Below are 22,119 nucleotides of genomic sequence, written 5' to 3' on the forward strand. Positions count from 1 at the left end.
GACAAGGTAACGTCTGTGCCAGCTCAAAAAGACTGAGCTGAGGGCCAAGATCGCACTATAACAGAAAAGAGTGCACTCTTTTTAGATTGACAGCAGATAATTCCTTAGATAACGACAGAACCTCTTCTGTTAAACGCGGATACATGTAGAAACCCTCCAAAAGAGTGCAGAGGGAGTCGGCAGTAATTCTGCATTGACATCACTGATAATTTGCCCTTTATTTCATCCATCAGTCTCCGCTTTCATTCGGTCAAAAATCCATCATCTGTATTGCTAAAGCCAAAATCAAACAGGAGTGGATCCAAAACAGAGATGACCAGTAAATAGGATATTTGCATGTCCACTGCGTTCTGTATCCACTCCTGCTTTTGGTTATCAATACTAAGGCTTTTCATTCCTTCTGACAGATGAAACGAAGGGGGAAACTAAACATAGTGGCAACGCCATAGAGCGGTGGAGGGTGAAAACAGCATTCTGAAAATCCCAGGGTGTTCCAGGGAGACAGCAGTCAGTTGGCAGCAGCATGAGTAGGCCGCAGAGTGGCACAATGACAAATGATGGAGGTGGCGGAAACTTGGTAGGCCACAAAGTGGCACAATGATAAGAGTGTGGAGGTGGCGGCAGCAGAAGCAGCAGCAGGAGCCCACAGGTGGCAGCAACATGACGGCAGCAACATGGAAAGCCACAGAGTGGCACAATGATATAGTATGAAGGTGGCATCAGCAGGAGCCCAGAGGTGGCAGCAACATGGTGGCAGCAACAGGGAAAGCCACAGAGTGATCCAATTATAGAGCGTGGAGGTGGTGGCAGCAGCATCAACAGTAGCAACAGGAGGCCAAAAAGTGGCACAATGATAAGAGTGTGGAGGTGCCGAATGCAGGAGCAGCAGCAGGAGCCCACAGGTGGCAGCAAAATGATGGCAGCAATAGGGAAAGCCACAGAGTGGCACAATGATATAGTGTTCAGGTAGCGTCAGCAGCAGCAGGAGCCCACAAAACCCACAGCAGACAAGGTCTCATTGTGGTACAATGATGAAGTTTGAAATGAATGTGAATTCGCAATATTCAATGTAAATTTCAATTTGTAGGTTTGAGACGCCACATGCATTGCAGTTTTCCTGAAAATATCAGGTCTTTGCCAAAAAAGAACTGAAAACGTGGCACCAGCAACAGCAGCATGCAGGTCAGAGGTGTTGAGGTGGTGGCAACAAGGTAGGCCACAATGATATAGTGTGGAGATGGCATCAGCAGCAGCAGGAGCCCGCAGGGTGGCACAATGATATAGTGTGGAGATGGCATCAGTAGCAGCAGTAGGAGCCCACAGAGTGGCATCATGATATAGTGTAAGGGTGGCGGACAATTCCAGTCCCTGGTAAAGATGGTAGGAGGCAGATGGAGAAACTGGCAGCAGATGTGTGGCATCAGGCAGGTGGCAGCATCAGAATAGTGGCTGAGGCAGGTAGTTAGAACCATGACTCATTTCTCAACGTTTGGAGGAAGCGTCATGGCTGATCTAATCTGATGCATTAGGGATTGGTGAGTTGAAATCCTGGCCGATCCAAGCCTGATTCATCTTGACAAAGTTCAGTCTCTCCACATTATGGGTGGACAAGCGGGTTCTCCTTGGGGAAACGATGGCCCCCGCCGGACTGAACACCTGCTCTGATGCCGCACTGCTCTGATGACCTGCTCCTGGGCCATGCTAACTAATTGTTGTATCTGAGGAACCCACGGACTCTTGGCTGGGTGTTGGCAGATGTTATATTTGTGGAATTGGATGACCTAGTCAACCATTCAACAACCTTTAGGTTGTTGATCAACACACTGCCGCTAGATGACAACGGCAGTTCTGGCCTCACAGAGTCACCCTTGCTGCGACATCCCCTTACTGTGCTGCGACCTCTGATTTCTCTACCTCTCACCTCTGACAGAGTGGTTTATAAACTACGTGGATTTGACACGTAAATCTGGCTCTAAACTATAGCCACAAAAAGGTATGGCAATTTGCATTATACAGATACCCCACGACTGACACTGTCATTTCAGCAAAAATCACTGTATAAACTATGTAGATTTGACATGTAAATCTGTCTTTAAACTATAGCCCGAAAAAAAGGTATGGCAATTTGCGTTATACAGATACCCCACAACTGACACCCAGTGAGAGGTCCACAAACGACTACTGCAGATGCATGAATGTGAAACAGATTTCTTCCTATTTGATTTTGTCACTAAATAGAACTGCTATTTGGGGTATACAGATCCCCCTTAAAGAACAACCAGGGATTGGTCCACAAATCGCTACTGCAAATGCATGAATGTGAAACAGATTTCTTCCTATTCCATTTTGCCTCTAAACAGAACTGCTATTTGGGGTATACAGATCCCCTTTAAAGAACACCCAGGGATTGGAGCAGGAATCGCTACTGCAGAGTACACTAGCAGCGTTTGGACGCTACAGGCAGCACATGCAGCGTGAAGTGCCGAGATTGAAAATTGCTGGTTTTTAGAGGGCTGTGTGATATCACATAAGCCTGCCAGTCGCTGATTTGCTTACAGGTCTGCAGATGTCATCGGGGGTGTTCCTTTCTCCTTCCGAGTTCTCTGCCCCATGTAACAAGTTGTGCTCATGCCCATTTAGCTGAAAAAAGAGGGGAAAAAAAACTTTGTTCCTGCGAATCAGTGTAAACTTCAGCTTCGAGATGAATCGAATTTTTCGTGAAATTCATATTGAATTCCACTTCATTAGAATCGATTCGCCCATCTCTAGTACAGTACAGTACAGGAGCAGGAGGTGGTAGCTGACTGGCAAAGGTTTCAGGATGACAGGCTTCAGAAGGGAGACGTGAAAGGAGTTCGTGGTGCGCATGGTGGGAGGAAGATGGAGCTTATAGGGCATGGGGTTGATGCGCTTCAGCACTTCAAATGGACCCAGGAAATGTGGACGAAGATTGTAGATGGGGATCTTAAGCCGAACATACGTGGAGGACAGCCACACCAGGTGCAAAGGATGGAGGGGGCTTGCCTCTTTTGTCGACCTGGATCTTGGTTTGAGCAGACCTTGGGGCACAACCCTCTGTCGCCCTCATTTCCTGTTTCTACTGGTGGCCAGATCTGTTCAAAGATGTAGGGGATTTTGTGGGTTCCTGCACTTTCTGTGCCTGAAATAAGTCGTCTTGTCTCAAACCTGCTGGTCTTCTTCAGCCATTGTTGATACCCGGCTACCCGTGGCCTCACGTGGCTATGGACTTTATTACGGACCTTCCACCTTCCTCTGGCATTTTGTTTCTCTGCCAGGTCTGCCGACTCCATGGACTTCCCCAGCACATTGTTTCTGACTGGGGGGGTTACTTTGTTTCTAAATTCTGGTGAACTCTGTGCAACCAGCTTCAAGGGAAATTGGACTTTTCTTATGCTTGTAACCCACAGTCTAATGGTCTAGTGGAAAGAGTTAACCAAACTCTGGGCTGCTATCTCCTCCAATTTGATTCTTCCCGTCAGGGCGACTTGTCCTCTCTTTTGCATTGACGGAGTTTTCTCCCTGGATTCAGCATCCGCCGACTCTGCACCATTTTTCATTGTTTATGGACTGCACTCACGTCCTCCTCTTCCTTTACCTATCTTCGGACATTCCTACCATTTAGGAGTTGGTATGGGATCTAAAGTCCATTTTGGAGCAGGCTCGCCTTTCCTTGCTACAGGCTTCTGCGTGAACCAAGCTCCATGCCAATAAGAAACGCAGGCTTCCTCCTATCTTCTCTCTAGGTGACGAAGTCTGGTTATCCTCCATGTATGTCTGGATAAAGATCCCTGGCTGCAAACTTGGTCCTTTTGAGGTCCTTTTGAGGTGCTGAGGCGCATCAATACTGTGGCCTACAAGCTGTGCCTTCCTCCCACCATGCGCATCCTTCAACTCCTTCCAAGCATCTCTGCTGAAGCCTGTCATCCTGAACCGACAAATTCCTCCTCCTGAGGCTGACTCCACTGACATCTTCGAGGTAAAGGACGTCATAGACACAAAGACGATGAGAGGCAAGTTCTTTTTTTCTGACTGGAAGGGGTTTGGGCCTGAGGAGATATCTTGGGAGCCCCAGAACAGTATTCTGAACTGTGGCATCTTGCAGAAATTCTCCAGACCAAGAGGAGGGGGAGGCTTAAGGGTGGGGAAGTACTGTCACAGGTGCTCACACGACCCATGTTTTGGGTTGCGGGCTCACCCTTGCCCCTCACTGTGCCCCTGTGTCCCGCAGCTCCAACTCATCTGTCCATGCTCCTGTTCCCGGTTTGGTGGTCAGGCGTGCGCGTCCCTGTCTACTAAGGCACGTGCATGCCAGCTTAATAAAATTTAAAGGGCCAGCGCACCGTTGCCGGCGATCCCAGAATCCTTCATAACCCAGCCTTTCCCTGCACACCCTCCCAAATCTTCGTGCCTTGCGCTGTAGAGAAAGCTTCGCTCCTACGTCCACGGTTGTCCAGTGGGTCCACTACCGCTGGAGCCTGACAATATCCTCATAAAATTACATCTATATCAAAACCAGTCAGTGGTCATATGTAACAAAAGTGGGATTGGACACTAATTAGACCATACAAAATATAAAGTGCAAGGGCAAAAGGAAAAATCATTTCATCAATAATGTCCAACTCATAACTACAAAGGCAATCTGGCAAATTTACTTACCCGGTCCTGACGCGATACCCGATCCAGACGGTCTGACAAAGATGAAGTCTGGCGTGATTCGCATAGCTCATGTGCCCGAGTTCCTGCATCGGTCGCTTCCCCGCCGAGGTCCGCCGTAGTTCTCCTTCTTCGTCCCGGTGCTTGTAAGTGCGTGTCTTGCAACACAATTTGAAATGTTAAATCCTGTGCATAGTCCGAATCCATTGGCCCGCCCCCCCGATTTGTGTCGTGTGCAAGCTGCCGCCGATGCGCCACAATCCGATCGCGTGCCTCAAAATCCCCTGTTAAATGCGGCGCAAAACGGAAATCAACGGGAAACCCGACTAAAATGCGCTCCGCGGACGCTTAGTAAATGAGCCCCACTATGCCAAAAAGAATTCAATATACTAAAAACTGGCCATCATGCAGATCGTCAAAGTGTCACACTGCCCATCACAATGCGCATTTCGCACCCAGCTTCGTCAGGGGGTACTGGGCAGGTACAGATTGAGAGTATATATTGTGTATAGGATCAAAGCAGGTGTTTGGAAAGACACCATTACTTGCCTTAAGGCGGAGTATATTATCGGGCGCATTTCCCTCGGAGTTACAACTTACTAGCTTGAATGGCGCGCCACTTCTGGACGTCGTTTCTAGAGTGGCATCACTTCCTGGTCATGCTTACATCTCTGCCTCGCATATGGTGGCCATTGTACTTTTGGGCAAAGGAAATGAAAAGGTTGGGGATTCTTGATACTGTATTTAATAATGAATCCTACCACTAACAGCTAATGTGCATGGATCATAAGCATGTTCTAATAAGGACATCTACTGTAAGAATAAGTGTGGGTATATAAATGGGAAATATCTGCAAGACAGATTCGCTGAAGACTGCCCTTAACTATAGATGTATGATCTACAAATAAGATTGATATTTATACATAGCAAAATTGAACGCAGCAATGACGACTACATTAGAATGTACATGTAAATGAAAGTGCATATGAGTGTAAAGGTCAAAAAGATGGCTAAAGACAGCCATTATATAAGGTACTGTAAACATATACTAGACAACACGAAACAACAAACAAACAAACAAAACATACACAGAAACATGAATAGATCTGTATATAATAAATAGATCCCGATGTCCTAAGAGTTCAATGCAAGATCAAAAACTACACATAAATTGCAATAAAGAACTAAAGAAATTTGACATCCAATGTTTGTCAAATGCAATCCATGCCTTCAAAGTCCATCATATGCCTCCGCTTATGGTCAACAATGCAACGTCATTCTAAAAAAAAACAATACACAAAATACAATTATACTCAAACCATGTACCTGACTAAAGACAATCTCTGAAAAAAAGGGGGGAGACATTGCAGCATCGCATTTAACTCAGAAATGGTGAGAAACTAATTTTCTCATTTAAACCTCTTGGTTGTACTGTACTGAGAAGGGTAATCCACTTACATGCTCTTTGTGCCAGAGCTCTTTGCCAATTCCGCCTCTCTTGCCAAAGGAGATTTTGTCAATTCCTCGAACTTTGATCAATCCAGTCCTTGAAGAGTCGAGGAATGTATTTTAGATTGATTAATATCCCTTACATGTTACAAGATTCGTACCCATTCCCTTAATGTCAATCCAATATCTATAAAGCAGCAGGGACACTGTGCAAAATAAATAACATTTGTGTATTTGCATGCCATATGCTGTACAATTTTGTACTATAAAGTTCCTGGAGAATTTTCAAAACTCTCCCGTCGACATCATAAATGAACAAGCACTGCACCTATTACATGGATAGGAACTCCATCTGGGTCCATGTGAGCTAAAGATGTATTTTTTATACAGTATTAGCTACATAAAGGCTTTTTACCAAGTGGTCCCACAGATTTGGAGAGCATCAAGGTATTATAGCTGTGTATTGTAATATTACCCTGCTGATATCCTTATCAGTGTGTAATATAGGCCAAAATCATTGAAAAAATGTCTTTCATCTCATGCCATAGTTAGTGATAAGTCTCAGCTGATTCAGAGATGTTTCTTTTTTGTTTTATTTGCAATAATTCATCCCTTGATGTTCTTTTGGCTCTCTTGTAATTATATCCTGCTCTTTTTATCCTCTCTGTTGGAATTGTCCGGTTATATCCTTCACTTGAGATTCAAATAGATCATCTGAAGAGCAAATCCTTTTAGCTCTGATATATTGGTCTGTTGGTATTGCCATAATTACCTGTGGTGGATGAGAATATTTTGCAATCAGAGAAGAATTCACAGCTGGGTCCTTTCTATAGATATTAGTGGCCACCACTCCATCATTTTGTTATTTTCAAATACAAAAAAATCTATGGAATTATAATCATATTTGGAAGTCAATTTGATATTCAATGTTGCATCATCCAAAGACATCAAAAATTCCTCCAATTTGCGAGAATCACCCTGCCAGATGAGCATGATATTATCGATGAACCTCATCCAAATGAGGACTTCTCTTTCTTCATCATTTGGCAGGGACAACTGTTGTTTCCAAAAACCAAGAAAAAGGTTGCCGTATGATGGTGCACAAGACCAGAGACAATGGAAAAAGTACCTGGAAAAAGTATTGATCCTTAAATAGGAAAAAATAGTGATGAAGTACAAAATCCAGAAGAGAAGCATCACGATCAGCTCAATTAATTCCCAATCTAAGTTGGTATATGTCCTTATTAGAACATGTTTATGATTCTTGCACATTAGCTAGGATTAGGTAGGATTCATTATTAAATATAGTATCAAGAATCCCCAACCTTGCCATTTCCTTTGCCCAAAAGTACAATGGCCACCATGTGCGAGACAGAGGTGTGCGCATGTCCCGGAAGCGACGTCACTCACTCGTCTTGAATTGGTGTCCGGTTTTGGCACGCGTTCAAGCGAGTGAGTGGGAACTCCATGCGCCCGATAATATACTCCGCCTTAAGGCAGTTAATGATGTTTTTCCAAACACCTGCTTAAATCACCTTAAATACTCTTAATCTGTACAGTGTGACACTTTAACGACCTGCATGATGGCCAGTGGTTGTTAAAATGAATTCTTTTTGGCATATGGCCTTTATTGTTGTGAATTGGACATTATTGATGAAATTATTTTTCCTTCTGCCCTTGCACTTTATATTTTGTATGGTCTAATTAGTGTACAATCACCCTTTTGTTACATCTGACCACTCACTGGTTTTGATATAGAGGTAATTTCATTAGGATAAATTGGGATTTTCCATTGATTTGGCTCTTTTTCATGCATAATCATGTCATACTGCCTATATTTTTTGTATGTTTTTAGATGGATTTTTTAATGTGTATGTTTTATGCCATTTGGTGTTAACGTTTGATAAATTTATGATTTATTATGGTAAAGCTGTGGATTGAGAAAAGATTCTTTGAGATGCTACTTATTGGAGGGTGGTGATTTATAGGTTACATATCACTTGGTTTTGGCATAGCCCCTGTACTGTTGCTACATGATTATTTTTTGGGATTACTATATTGATTTTTTGTTAATGTTTGGCCCTTAGACGTCTGACGTCTTGTCGTACATGGTCCTGATGGGACTCCAGGTCTGTAGAGGACACCAGAATATTGTCCAAGTAGACCACGACACAGGTGTAAAGTAAGTCTCTATATATGTAATTAAAAACTTTTGGAACACAACAGGCGCATTGCAGAGTCCAAAGGGCATGACCAAATATTCAAATTGCCCATCCCGAGTATTGAAGGCGGACTTCCATTCATTGCCTACCCGGGTGTGGATGAGATTATATGCCCCACAAAGGTCCAATTTAGTGAAGACCTTGGCTCCATGAAGGGGGTCGAAGAGTTCCGTAATAAAGGGTAGTGGGAAGCGGAAATGGAGAGACCCGTCTTTCTTGGCCACAAAAAAGAATCTTGCACAAGAAAAGGACTTGTGGAACCACACTGCGAGCCACAAGCAGAGCCCTACCCCACACCAACCTCCAGGTGATGAAAGAGCGGCCACCTCAGTAGACTTCCAAGGAAGATGGTCTACATTAGAGGCAACAGTGGGTACTGGAAAGGAACCAACCAAGCTACCTGGTTGATAAAGTGAAATCAAATTATCGGCAATAAAGAGATCTCCTGTAGTCTAGCAGAGCCCTTAAATCAAGACAAGGAGTTCTGTCAAATATGATCAACAGAAGTGTCAGCTCCATCCAACATCCAACACATGGCAGTAATCTCCAGCGGACCAGACACCCTTCCACATTCCCATGCCGGCAGCTCACCCCGTTCAGCTCAGGAAAGGAGAGGCCATCAGCTTGACATGAACTCCATCACCGGTAGTAGGTCCACCGCAACTCTAGATGACCTCCAGGTATGAACACCATGCCTGAAGGCAATTGCCTGTCTCAAGGCGGCCTCAGAGCAGCATAGGATGAATTCAGGGCCAAAACGCTAAGCCATCAGGGCGCCAGGCTGAATGAGGGGAGGGGGAACCCGCATGGCACCCCCTTACATCATGCTGTTATGGTCCCCCTTAGATGTTTAAATGGGTATTATCATCTGGAAATTGACATTTAACCCCTTCCCGACGCAGCCCTTTTTAGTTTTTCCTCCTCATTAATTACAATGTGCTGATCACACATTGTAATGAAAGGGTTAACACGAGTCAGCCTCGGGTCTTCAGAAGACCTGAGGCTGTCATGGTGATGGATCTCTGCTCCCCAATGACATCATGGGGAGCGAAATCCTCTGCAAGATGGTGGTGCCATCATTTTTAAGCTGACACCCGCGTTTGATGCTAGCACCAACCACGGGTGTTCCATGTCGTAATGGGTTAATTTAATTAATCTTCCATATACGTACATTTTTTAAATTGAATGTTATTAAAAAATTTACCTGTGTAAAGAAAATTTCCCATAAACATAGTCTTATAGTCTAATGACAGCTGTCCTTTGATAAGACCACTGCTGCAACATATTCCTTGCATATAAAATGGCCAGGAGTTTCTGCATGTCCTTCAGATGCCCAGGTGAAGCAGGATTTAAAGGGGTTGTCCGAGAGTTCTGAAAAAAAACTAAAGGTGGCCGGAGGGGTCTGCTTAAAAAAATAAAGATCTACTTACCTTCCGGAGCCCTCATGTGTCCCGGGCTGCCCGCTGTGGCCGACCACGCCTACCCGTCCCTATTCACAGCATTGTGAATGCGGGCTAGAAGGTTGACAGATCCGTCCGGAAGCTGAGTCCAGCGCTACTCCGCCGGCCATGTTTGTTTACATGGCGCCCAGACCGGAGCGACAGCAGCGCGGGACACCGGAGGGCACCGGAAGGTAAGTAGATCTTTATTTTTTTAAGCAGCCCGCTTCGGCCACCTTTAGTTTTTTTTCCAGAACTCTCGGACAACCCCTTTAAGTCTGGCTACTGATGCCAGAATGCAGAGATAGCCATATTCAAGGTCAGCTATCTGGTTTTTAAAGGACAACATGTTTTTATGGAAATTATCCTCACTAAATTTTTATTAATACCATGCAATTGTTCATATCAAAGTACCACTTTAAACCTCAAGGCAAATACAATCCAGTTCAAAGAGTTAAAAAAAAGTCTTGTTTATTTGAAGTTTATTTATTGCACATGTGAACCCATGCTCCCATGACTGGGCCATGAATATCATTTTATAAATACCTGGAGCATCAATATAGAAGTTGTCACTTTGTTTTGCAGCACAAGAGAATACAATGGATTGCAGTAACTATAAGCTCTATCATGTACATGGCTGTGATTCCAGAGAATATCTGGATAGTTTTTTTTCAGATAGAGCTCAAATGATCTTCGGAGAGGATACGTTAATATTTCCCATGGAACATCTTGAAAAAACTTTCCATTTGGGTATGTAACTTTATTATTCATAAGTTTTGAATAATCACAACACTTGAAAGCTTATTTGGTAAACTTGCAAGGAGCCACTAAATGCACCAATAAAGCACCTAAAGACAACAAAGGAAAGCATTGGCCATCTATATTAAAGCAAATCATTGCAGTCATTGTTTTCCTTTAGCAAAAAAGCTTTGAAAAAGTTTTTACTACAAATTCAGCCTTCCTTATTTTCTGTCTGAGATGGAAATGTATGAATTTGTATGTCATGGGGTATACATATTTATCAGTTATGTCAGTTTCATGTCTTTAAAATACTAAAATTGTATAATCTGCCAACCTGTGCCATATTATTGACTTTTTGTGAATGTGAGCAAATCCACCTTACTTTTAATTACAGACAATTTACTCCAGATTTATTATGTGAATCCACGTGTGCTAGACAGATTTATGACTCAAAAATCCACTCCAGTCCCATGCTGGTACATGTAAAACAAAATAGAAAGAAATATTTGAGTCAAATTTAAAACTTTTTTATTACTTTTTAGTTGGTTGTCATTTTAAAAAAAACTGGTCACCTAAATGGCGCGTGTTGGTGTGTCTTAATAGTTTGCACCACAATTATTCCTTGCGATATGACACGATTGTGTCACAACAGCATGAAGCAAGTTGCACCAAGAAAAAAAAGGTGCATCTGTGCCAACACCCTGAACACAGATTGTATTTTGGACTTTTTGACTCTTGTCTGTCTTCTGACCATGCGTTTTGTTTTGTTTTTGTCATGGCATAGGAAGGAAATATCCACCAGTGGTCACCTACTGTTTAGAGTAGAATGGGCCATAAGGTAGGGACAGCTATGTGGGTCTAGTTTTAGGGCTCACTCTTGTCTGTCCTACCTTTTCATCTTATTCCCTCTCTTCCCTAAACTTTTCATTACAGAAACAATATACATTGTTTGCTGATAGTGGACAACCATATAAGTATAATACTGTTTTGTGAAATTCCATATGTGTCAATGTGAGGCTACCTACAGTATGTTTAACGAGTTTGTTAGCATGGCACATCTAATACAGCTATGGATACTTAGATAAAAATGGAGAGCCTCCCACTGGATATTGCATTCAGGGGCCTCCACCCATCCCTTTCTACAGATGTTGCAATCATTTACTTTACAGACAAAGAGACTGTATATGCTGTGCGGCGTACACTGAGTATTCTGTACTATTTGCCCTCTTGGATGGGGGGAGGGGGCCATTATATTGGATCTAATTTTGGATCCCTTTCTTATTAATTCTTAACATGAGCTGTACCTTAGCCCCCCATCATATAAATTACTTTTTCATTCATCTCCGTTCAACAGACACTTTTCTCTTATGGCAATGTTTCAATTTCTTGCAGTCTTTCATTTGCACATTTTACAAACTATATATTTTTTATTTAACTGTCAAAGCAGCAATTTTGGTTGTTATATCTTATTATTAATGTTATTAACTTTTTCAATTAGAGGATCAGAAAAATATATAAATTTGGTAATTCATTCTTTTCTTTTTTTTACTGTTCAATGTAGGGTATAAGTTTTTTTTCAGTGTCATTTTTTCTAATCCTTTACCAACGTGTGCCCTATAAGTACATCACATGTCTGCTGCGGCTAGAGATTGTTGCTAGCAACTGTCGCTGGTGTTAACCCCTTGAGCACCGATAGCAGCTGGTGGCGTGTGTACACCAACATCTTGGCTGAGACGCTCGCTCCCTATGATGTAATCAATGAGCGACAATTTGTTGCTATAACTAAAGCTTTATAGTTTCTGATCATTTGTTGCAATGTGCCAGTGGCATGATCAGTAATGTCTCCGCATACTTCCATAATGTAGTATAGAAGTATATGGTAGGATCAATCAGACAACATAGAGTTTCAGTACTCTAGGAGAATTGAAAAATACTAAAAACAAACTCTCTTTCCCTTGAACTGATATAAAAATAAATTAACATTATAAATTATAAACATGTTAGGAATTGCCTCATCCTGAAATGTCTAATCTTCTAATCTGTCAAAATATAATAACGGTTATTGCCAGCTGTTACGGTTAAACCAGCGATCCTCAGTACGGATCACGGGTACACCCGTGCCCTCATCTATGGTCTCCGCACACACGGGTCCATACTTACCTCCCCCGGCTCCTGATGGCTCCATCGCGGTCCCGGCCACGGGCCTGCTTCCTGGCTAGGCCGCACGCTCCAGCTACTAGGGCGCGCGCGCTGACTCTCTGGGAAATTAGAGGGCCAGCGTCCTCCTAATTGGTGCTGCCATTCCCGGCTCTGCTACATAATCCGGGGGCTCCTGGCATGCCCCGCCAGATCTTATACTGAATAGAAAGCCTCCTGAGCGTTTCCAGACGCCTCCGTGTTTCCTATGAGTTTCCAGTGTTCCTGTGGTATTCCCGTGGTCCTGTGTTCCTGTGGCGTTCATGTGGCGTTCCTGTGGTGGTCCTGTACTCCTGTGGCGGTCCTGTATCCCGGTGGCCATCCCAAGGTCCTGCCATCCCAAGGTCCTGCCATCCTAAGGTCCCGCCTTACCAAGGTCCTGCCTTCTTGAGGCCCTGCCTTCCCAGTGTCCCTACCTTAGCTGACACCGCAGGCCTAGTCACACCCCTGGAACGACCTATTGGCTCTGGCCTGGACCCGGGGCCACTTAGATTCGGGTCCCGGGTTGCGGCAAGTAGCATCATCTTCCTCGGTGGTCCAGGGAGTCCACAGACTTTAGCCTCAAGAGACTCTCCCACACCCCTGTGTGTGACAGTAAGATCCAGCCATGGATTCCGCCAAGGTCATGTATCCTGCTAAAGCTCTGGACTGTGCCAAGGACCTACTCCAGCTACTGGCTGACCTTACCAGCACTATCACGCAGCAGTCCAAAAAGAACTTCTGAACAAACTCGCTGCCACTCTTCGACGGATGATTGCCTCCCAGCAACTCCTCCTTGATTGATTCCCGCGACTCCTCCTGTTGCTCCAGTCACCCCGCCATGTTTTCCGGCAGTAAATTTTTTTATGCCTAACAAAATTGATGGCAACCCACAATACTGGAGGAGCTTTGTTGCCCAGTGCTTGCTGCACATTAAACTGATGTCCTCCCAGTTAACCACCAAATGCACGAAGCTAGAATTTGTTTTCTCTTTGCTCTCTGGAGAGGCCCTGACCTGGGCTACCCCTTTGTGGGAAAGTGGTGATCTGGACATGGCTGCCTAAACCACGTTTCTGGAAAATATCAGTCCAGGTTCGATTTTTCTTCCTTTCTCCTACTACTGGAATTTATTTTGCACCACAACTTTTTTGTGTTTGGGGGGTCCTTCTACCTGCAGCTCCCGGGAACAGCTATGGGGGCGTCTTGTGCGCCCTCATATGCGAATTTGTTCCTGGGGCTGTGGGAGAGGGACCTCCTAGACGGTGATCGGGATGTCTCTATGGACCAGGTCCTTTTCTGGGTCCGGTACATAGATGACATCCTGATCAACTGGAAGGGTGATTTACAGGAGTTACAGAACTTTTTTGCCACTCTTAACAATAATCCATACAACATTAAATTGACATACAGTGCCAATAAATCCTCTGTTGTGGTGCAAAATAAATTCCAGTAGTAGGAGAAAGGAAGAAAAATCGTGTGTTAAGTTTTCCATGGCTAGAATGTACTTGGCTGCCCTCAAACCATCCTGATGTTCAATGCATCGTATCACGAGTATAAGATGGTAATGCCTCGACCATTTTTTTAAAAAAAGGACTCACATTTTCCCCTTGTGCTAAATTTCACACTTTTTCTGCAGTGAAAGATCTTCAGTTATTTGGTCAATCACTTGTATTCAAAAAGTGGTTTCACACAAGTGATCCATCTGAATTATTTGACACGGAGAGGGAAATCGAAGCTGTCAGGATATTGGAGGAATTACAAGTGGAACACAATATGGACACAGAAATCCCACAATGTGTCAGAAAAAAATCCAAAGTTTCCAAATTTGGCATCCTGTCCAGCAGTAGACCTCTTTGTCAAAACAGTGACCAACGAATTTTCCAAAATAAACAAACAAACTGGAATTTATTTTGCACCACAACTTTTTTGTGTTTGGGGGGTCCTTCTACCTGCAGCTCCCGGGAACAGCTATGGGGGCGTCTTGTGCGCCCTCATATGCGAATTTGTTCCTGGGGCTGTGGGAGAGGGACCTCCTAGACGGTGATCGGGATGTCTCTATAGGCCAGGTCCCGGTACATAGATGACATCCTGATCAACTGGAAGGGCGATTTACAGGAGTTACAGAACTTTTTTGCCACTCTTTACAATAATCCATACAACATTAAATTGACATACAGTGCCAATAAATCCTCTGTTTCTTTCTTAGATGTATCCATCAGTAAAGATTCGAATGGATTTTTACAAACAAATGTTTTTAGAAAAGAAACCTCGGTCAACTCCTTATTGCACGCTACATCATCGCATCCTCCACAAACTATCAGAGCTATACCCACAGGTCAATTTCTCCGAATAAGGAGAATTTGCTCCACCGAAGATGAATTCGAAGCCCAAGCAATGGACTTGAAAAATAGATTTTTGCAACGGGGGTACAGCAAAAGATCTTTGAAGATGGCATACTGGCGTGCAAAGAAAACACCCCGTCAAACACTCTTAATACCAAAAGAAAAAGAAAAAGCTCCAGATTTGGTAAGATTCATTACAGACTACAATGTTCAATGGGATGAGATTCGTAAAATCCTGACAGGGTTCTGGCCAATTCTGTTAGGGGATCCAATAATAGGTCGATACATCACACCCTATCCCTCAATAACAGCTCGGAGAGCACAAAATCTGCGGGACATTCTGGTCCGAAGTCACTACACCTCAGGGAAATCTAGCACCATCTTTGGGGCTAACAGCCCTGCAGTGGGGTGCAAACCTTGTGGCAGTTGTGTAGCATGCCCCAATGTGGAGCGCTCAAATACCTTCACGGACTCGACAGGCAGTAAAGTGTATAACATCATACACAGCATTACATGTAAAACCAAAGCTGTAATATACTATGCCACATGCCAGTGTAATTTGATTTACATTGGTTTGACGAGCCGTGCTATGAAAATACGCATTAGAGAACATATGTGGGATATAAAAGCTACACTGAAAGATGATACAGACCTGGAAGGCAAACCGGTGGCACTCCACTTCAAGGAGAAGCACAACTCTGATCCGAGTCTTTTGAGGGTACGGGGGATTGATAAGGTTGATCTGGGCATTAGAGGGGGTCCGGTCCAGAAAATACTAGCTCAGCGAGAAACTCGGTGGATTTGGACCCTCAATACTTTAAAACCAAGGGGTCTAAACGAGACCCTTAGTTTTGCCCCTTATCTCCAGTAGGCACCTCCCCACAATTCTCTATTCATGGTAACCTTAACAACAAATTATTCGCTGTTGTTTTCGTGCCACACATTCACACACTGGCGTCTTAACACACCAGTTTTTAAACGTTTTTAACTGTTTTGTCTCTTTTGACCTTTCTATTTTTCAGAATAAATTCCCATGGATCTGGAGTTTGTGTATATTCTATTATGGACAATGAGCTTCGAACTACAGACCTCCCTATAATAGCAGGGCTCGATTAATCGAACCGAAGTTAATTGAAAGAGAGGTTTAATCTTGTTCTATATACTAAACACACTAAGCATATCAATATGTCTAATATGTCTCTCTTTCTTTTGAGCTCCCAGGTTCATCAAACTCGGCACTCCATATATTGCCAAGGCATTAAGCATGATTTATTAATCTTAAAGTCGCTTATGTATCCGCAATGATGCGCAATGTACTTCACAATTGCTTTTAGGCCTAACTATTTTAATGTATCCTATATACGTGTTTCCCTCACTCTCAATCCCTCACCCCTTCACTATTCACGTCCTATCCCACCTTGCCCTTCACCACGTTGTCCTTCACACGGTTATGTTTTTCACTGTCACCTGTCATATTATACATATTGATATACCATGTATTTGTATATGCTTGTACGAGGTTATGTACATGATGCTGATAGACAAACTGTTTGATATATTTTGTACTTACATATACTTACCGTATATATGTTAAATTCCTATGCACTTTGTTATACATATGTTTCATGGTACTATATCTATGATATGCACAGGTCACTTTACATTGAATAACTTGTACATTCATGTTGATTTGACACATTTTTATATTTGTATGTGGCTTATATGATTTATATATGATTTATGTGGTTTATATGCATCATATGTGTAAGTTAATTTACATAATGCAGTCATTGTAACGAATATGGTTTTATATATGGTTTATATATGATGTATGTATGGTTCACATGGTCTATGTGTATTATATGAATAAGTCACTCTATCCCAGAGGCCCTCCAAAGTCTCCTTCGGCCTTCCCACAGGCGGTCCTGTGTTCCTGTGGCGGTCCTGTGTTCCTGTGGCGGTCCTGTAATCTTGTGGTGGTCCTGTACTCATGGCTACCTAAACCACGTTTCTGGAAAAAATCCGGTCCAGGTTCGAACAACCTCCGGCCTTCCCAGAGGCGGTCCTATGTTCCTGTGGTGGTCCTGTATTCCTGTGGTTGTCCTGTATCCCGGTGGTCATCCTGTGGTCCTGCCTCTCAAGGTCCCGCCTTCCTGAGACCGCTTCAGAGTCCCCTCTGGCCTTCCCAGAGGCTGCTCCAGAGTCTCTTCCAACCTTTCCAGAGGCCGCTCCAGAGTCTCCTCTGGCCTTCCCAGAGGTGGCTCCAGAGTCTCTTCTGGCCTTCCCAGAGGCTGCTCCAGAGTCTCCTCCGGCCTTCCCAGAGGCCACTCCAGAGTCTCCTCTGCCCTTTCCAAAGGCCGTTACAGTGTCTCCTACGACCTTCCCAGAGGCCCTCCAGAGTCTCCTCCAGCCTTTCCAGAGGCCGCTCCAGAGTCTCCTCTGGCCCTCCCAGAGGTGGCTCCAGAGTCTCTTCTGGCCTTCCCAGAGGCTGCTCCAGAGTCTCCTGCGGCCTTTCCAGAGGCTGCTCCAGAATCACCACTGACCTTCCTAGAGGCTGCTCCAGAGTCTCCTCCGGCCTTCCCAGAGGTGGCTCCAGCGTCTCCTCCAACCTTCCCAGAGGCCACTCCAAAGTCTCCTCCGGCCTTCCCAGAGGCCCTCCAGAGTCTCCTCCGGCCTTCCCAGAGGCCCTCCAGAGTCTCCCTGTCCCCGGTTTTCCTAGAGCCTCTCTAAAAGTCACCCCAGCCAGAAGCTCCCCATGAGTCGCCCCAGCCTCTGCAGCTTCCCAGTGCTGCTCCAGCGGTTCCCCAAGAGTTGCCATAGCCTCCGCAGCTTCCCAGTGCTGCTCCTTCGGCTCCCCAGAAGTCGCCCTAGCCTCCGCAGCTTCCCAGTGCTGTTCCTTCGGCTCCCCAAGAGTCGCCCCAGCCTGCGGCTTCCAAGGAGTCACCCTAGCCTGCGGTTTCCCAAGAGTCGCCCTAGCCTGCAGTGTCCCAAGGGCCACTCCAGCCTGCAGTGTCCCTAGGGCCATTCCAGCCTCCGGCAAAAAGACATTCTAGAGACTCCTCAAGAGACTCTCCCACACCCCCGTGTGTGACAGTAAGACCCAGCCATGGAATCCGCCAAGGTCATGTATCCTGCTAAAGCTCTGGACTGTGCCATGGACCCACTCCAGCTACTGGCTGACCTTCCCAGCACTATCACCCAGCAGTCTCAGAAGATTGCTGTCCAAAAAGAACTTCTGGACAAACTCGCTGCCACTCGCTGTCACCTGTTAAAAAATTTAGGAAAAAATAAATAAAAAGGGATTGGAAAAGAAAATCACAGCATCTTGTTTATGACTATTTAGCTTGCAAAGAATTTCCTTTAATAAAAAAAACACTTTGAAGTGGGGGGCATACAAATTATTGGGGGATATTTATCAGGACCTCTGCGCCACATTAGTGTTGTAGAGGCCCTGAAATAATCACAAATGGCAGCTTATTGCTAGCACTTATGATTATTTGTCCCAATCTGCCACCTTCATGCCAATGGGGCAGGAAGGGGAGTGAAGGGGCGGCACGGCTGGCCGCGCAGAAGACACTGCCGTCAATACTGTCCTCGCGTCGGCACACTCGCTGCTGCCGGCGACTTTTCACATGTGAAAAGCCGCCATCTGCATTTATTTCTACCAGTATGCAAGTCATAACTGGTATATTTTCTATAGTGCAAATTGAATTAGAGATTGCAGGCATTGGAGGCGTGCATGTTCTAACCAGCACAAGCACCCTTGGTTACCAGTGTTCACAAGTAGAAGCAGCTAGCAGGTGGAAACCTCTGTAAGAGCCTGGAGTGTTGCTAGGGTCACAAAAGATCTGGGGCATGGGCCCCAATGCATATTACCAAATGCTCAGTTGCATCCCCTTTTGTACATACCCCCATGCACTTCCACCTGAACCAACAGTTCTTAAAAACAACTGCACAGCTACAGAAAACACAGAATAAATGCTACCTATTATATCAAGTGACTGCAGTAGTTGTCCTTCATATTCTCCATTAAGCCCACCATTACCATTTCTCTTCTTCAAGCCATGCAATGTACCTATGGAGATTACCACTCAGACATCTTATGTTCTGCTCTTTTCTATTGTCCCCAAATCTTTGTCTCCTAACAGTGTTATCATTCTTAGATAACAAAAATACTACCAATGTCCTCTGGTGTAACACGTTATAAAATCCACAGTTGTAAGCCCAATTTACAAGTAAGCCACAATTATGGCAACAAACTTTACACCACACCACTTCCTTGTGGCCCTCACACTTAATAAAGCCCCCACATTATGCCACCCACCTAATAATGATCCCTAATGTGGCCTGACATGTTTCAATGCCATCTAAACTTGGTAATAGACCCCCACACAGTAAGTGCCATGTATAATCACAAATATTCTCCTCCACATTTACTAATAGCCTCCACACTTAATAGCCCTTCTATGTTCACTAATAGCTCCCACATTCAGTAATAGCCCCCTCACTATTATCTCCCCACACCCTGTAATAGCCAAACAACACTTTTAATTCCCACATTCAGAAAAGACCCCCCACATTTAGTAATAGCCCCTAGACTCAGTAGTAGCCATCCCCTCGCTTATAACTCCCTACAAACAAAAACAGCCCCTTCACACACTAATAGCCCCCACGCACAGTAATGTAGTTCTCCATTTTCTAATATCTCCACTGGACTCAAAAATAGCCCCCTACGATCACTAATATCACCACCACACTTACTTATAACCCCCACATTCAGTGATAGTCCACAAAAACACAAATATAGCCACACACACACTCAGTAATATAACTAAGAGATAGGGACAGCCTCACAACACTCAGAAATAGCCTCCACATAAAGTAATGCCCCCCAAACCCCATATGCACACTGTATAATTAAAAAAATAAGAGTTATGTATGTTATGAGCGATGTAGTGATGCCATTGCCTCCTGCAGCTCTCACTACTTCACAGAACTGCCCCATGTGCTCTGTATTGGAGCAGGATGCTGACAGCTCCCTGCTCCACTACAGTAATCATCTCTGTAAGCAACCAGAGGTTGCAAAAAGAGATCACAGTGGAGAAAGCCGGCAGACAACATCAGGGGCTCCATCCAAAAGACCTGGTTCTCGTCCCCAAGATCTTTTGACCTAACGGTGCCCCTGGTAAGAACTAGTACTATTAGAAATTAAATGTTTGTATACTTTATATACATTAATATATTTGATGGTTAAGAAAGATTTTTTCCCACAGGTCATATTAAAGGAGATATCTTGATAGACCTCACCAAGGGTTCTACGATTCATCATCTGTATTCAGCCTGTGAGTTTTTCAAACACATCATAGTACTGAAGGTCCAAGACAGATGCATCCTGGAGCTGAAGAGATGGGTGGACAGACGTACAGGAGCATTTCACTGGGGACATGTCGCACAACATAATGTAGACAGAGAAGTAAAAAGGTAAAGTATTTTCCAAATATTAGAGGACACCCCTTTGTCATTGTCATTGCTGCTGCTGTACATAGATGTGAAGGCATATCTTTGAAATATTTAGGCATTGTCTGGCTTCCAGCACCGCCCAACTGAAGTCTCTTGTTATAGAAGCTGGCAGCATTGCTGCATCTATTGTACAAGCGCTGCTTTATGCTCTCGGCACTCGTGGGGACTAATTGTGCATGCGCAAGTATGAGAAATGGAGCCCGGGGAGTGGCGGCCTGTGAAGTAAGAGGAGTGCCTGGACTGCCCCTAATGAATAAGCCGGACCGCTGGTCTGTCGATAAGTATAAGTATGTTACAGGCGGTCCCTTACTTAAGAACACTCGACTTACATACGACCCCTAGTTACAAACGGACCACTGGATATTGGTAATTTATTGTACTTTAGTCCTAGGCTACAATAAACAGCTGTAACAGTTATCACATGTGTCTGTAATGAAGCTTATTGTTACTCCTGGTTCTTATGACAATCCAGCATTTTTAAAACCCAATTGTCACAGAAACCAAAAAAGTTCTGGCTGGGATTACAATGATAAAATATACAGTTCCGACTTACATACAAATTCAACTTAAGAACAAACCTACAGACCCTATCTTGTATGTAATCTGGGGACTGTCTGTATGTGTAATATGCTTAAGGGACGATTAGTGAAGTTTGTTTAAAGCCAGGGTTATGAAATGGGCAGCTCTAGCAAGGGGCTGGGGAGTAGATTTAGTAGGTATGTTTGGATGGAGGCACTCATTTGTGGTGACAGCTCCTCTTTAAGTGCCAAGAACAGAGACATCAAGAGAACGATGTGTGATGGTGGAAATCAATAAAGACAGACATAATTGAAATAAGGCTACCTAGACAGGAATGTCATGCTCACCTATTATTGTTGAGTTGTAGAAAATCACTTTCTTATTTTGTTCTATTTCTTTCAGTGATCAGCTAGAAGATAAAGAAGGAAAAGTGAGATCTGCGCTTCAGCATGTTGTGAAATGTGACTTTGAGAGAGAGAATATAACAGAACCAATAGATTTACCACCAGCCGATTGTATCATCAGCGCTTGTCTCCTGGATGTCATCAGCAAAGACCAAGAGGATTTCATACGATATATCAGGAAGTTCTCAAAGTTACTAAAACCTGGAGGATACTTTCTATTATTTGGTGTTATAGATGCAACTTATGTGACAATTGGTGAACATAAGTTCCATGTTTTCACATATAATGAGGAGTTTGCCGGGAAAGCTCTAGTTGGAGAAGGTTTTGTTATTGATCGCTGTGAGGTTAAAGAGAGAACAAATGTCAGTGATCTGATTGATTATAAGGCCATTATGTTTATTGCAGCTCACAAGGAGAAGTAGGTCTATGTACAGGTTATACTGATTATAAATTGTATTTAATCATTCCATTAAACATACACAGTGATTTTGAAAGATTAATGAATGTATATCATATATAATACAGGCGGTCCCCTACTTAAGGACACCCGACTTACAGACAACCCATAGTTACAGACGGACCCCTCTGCCCCATGTGACCTCTGGTGAAGCTCTCTGGATGCTTTACTATAGTC

The 22,119-nt window shown here is 44.0% G+C and overlaps 1 protein-coding gene across 1 annotated transcript; it reads left to right on the forward strand.

The window, feature by feature from the left end:
• Positions 1-10,362: 10,362 nt before the first annotated feature.
• On the forward strand, positions 10,363-21,985 carry LOC140065736 (nicotinamide N-methyltransferase-like). Its single transcript, XM_072113310.1, has 3 exons — positions 10,363-10,534; positions 20,316-20,523; positions 21,484-21,985. Exons 1-3 carry the CDS (start codon positions 10,384-10,386, stop codon positions 21,905-21,907), a joined length of 783 nt encoding a protein of 260 aa, XP_071969411.1. The 5' UTR covers positions 10,363-10,383; the 3' UTR covers positions 21,908-21,985.
• The last annotated feature ends 134 nt before the right edge of the window (positions 21,986-22,119 follow it).

The sequence above is a fragment of the Engystomops pustulosus genome, chromosome 6 (assembly GCF_040894005.1).
Source record: "Engystomops pustulosus chromosome 6, aEngPut4.maternal, whole genome shotgun sequence".
Taxonomy (NCBI): Eukaryota; Metazoa; Chordata; class Amphibia; order Anura; family Leptodactylidae; genus Engystomops; species Engystomops pustulosus.

Bases quoted from the DNA above. Each gene is read 5' to 3' on its own strand.
- LOC140065736 (XM_072113310.1), top strand. From the start codon at position 10,384: ATGGATTGCAGTAACTATAAGCTCTATCATGTACATGGCTGTGATTCC. The intron at 10,535-20,315 runs GTATGTAACTTT...TTTTTCCCACAG, and splicing joins TGAAAAAACTTTCCATTTGG to GTCATATTAAAGGAGATATC. The intron at 20,524-21,483 runs GTAAAGTATTTT...TATTTCTTTCAG, and splicing joins GTAGACAGAGAAGTAAAAAG to TGATCAGCTAGAAGATAAAG.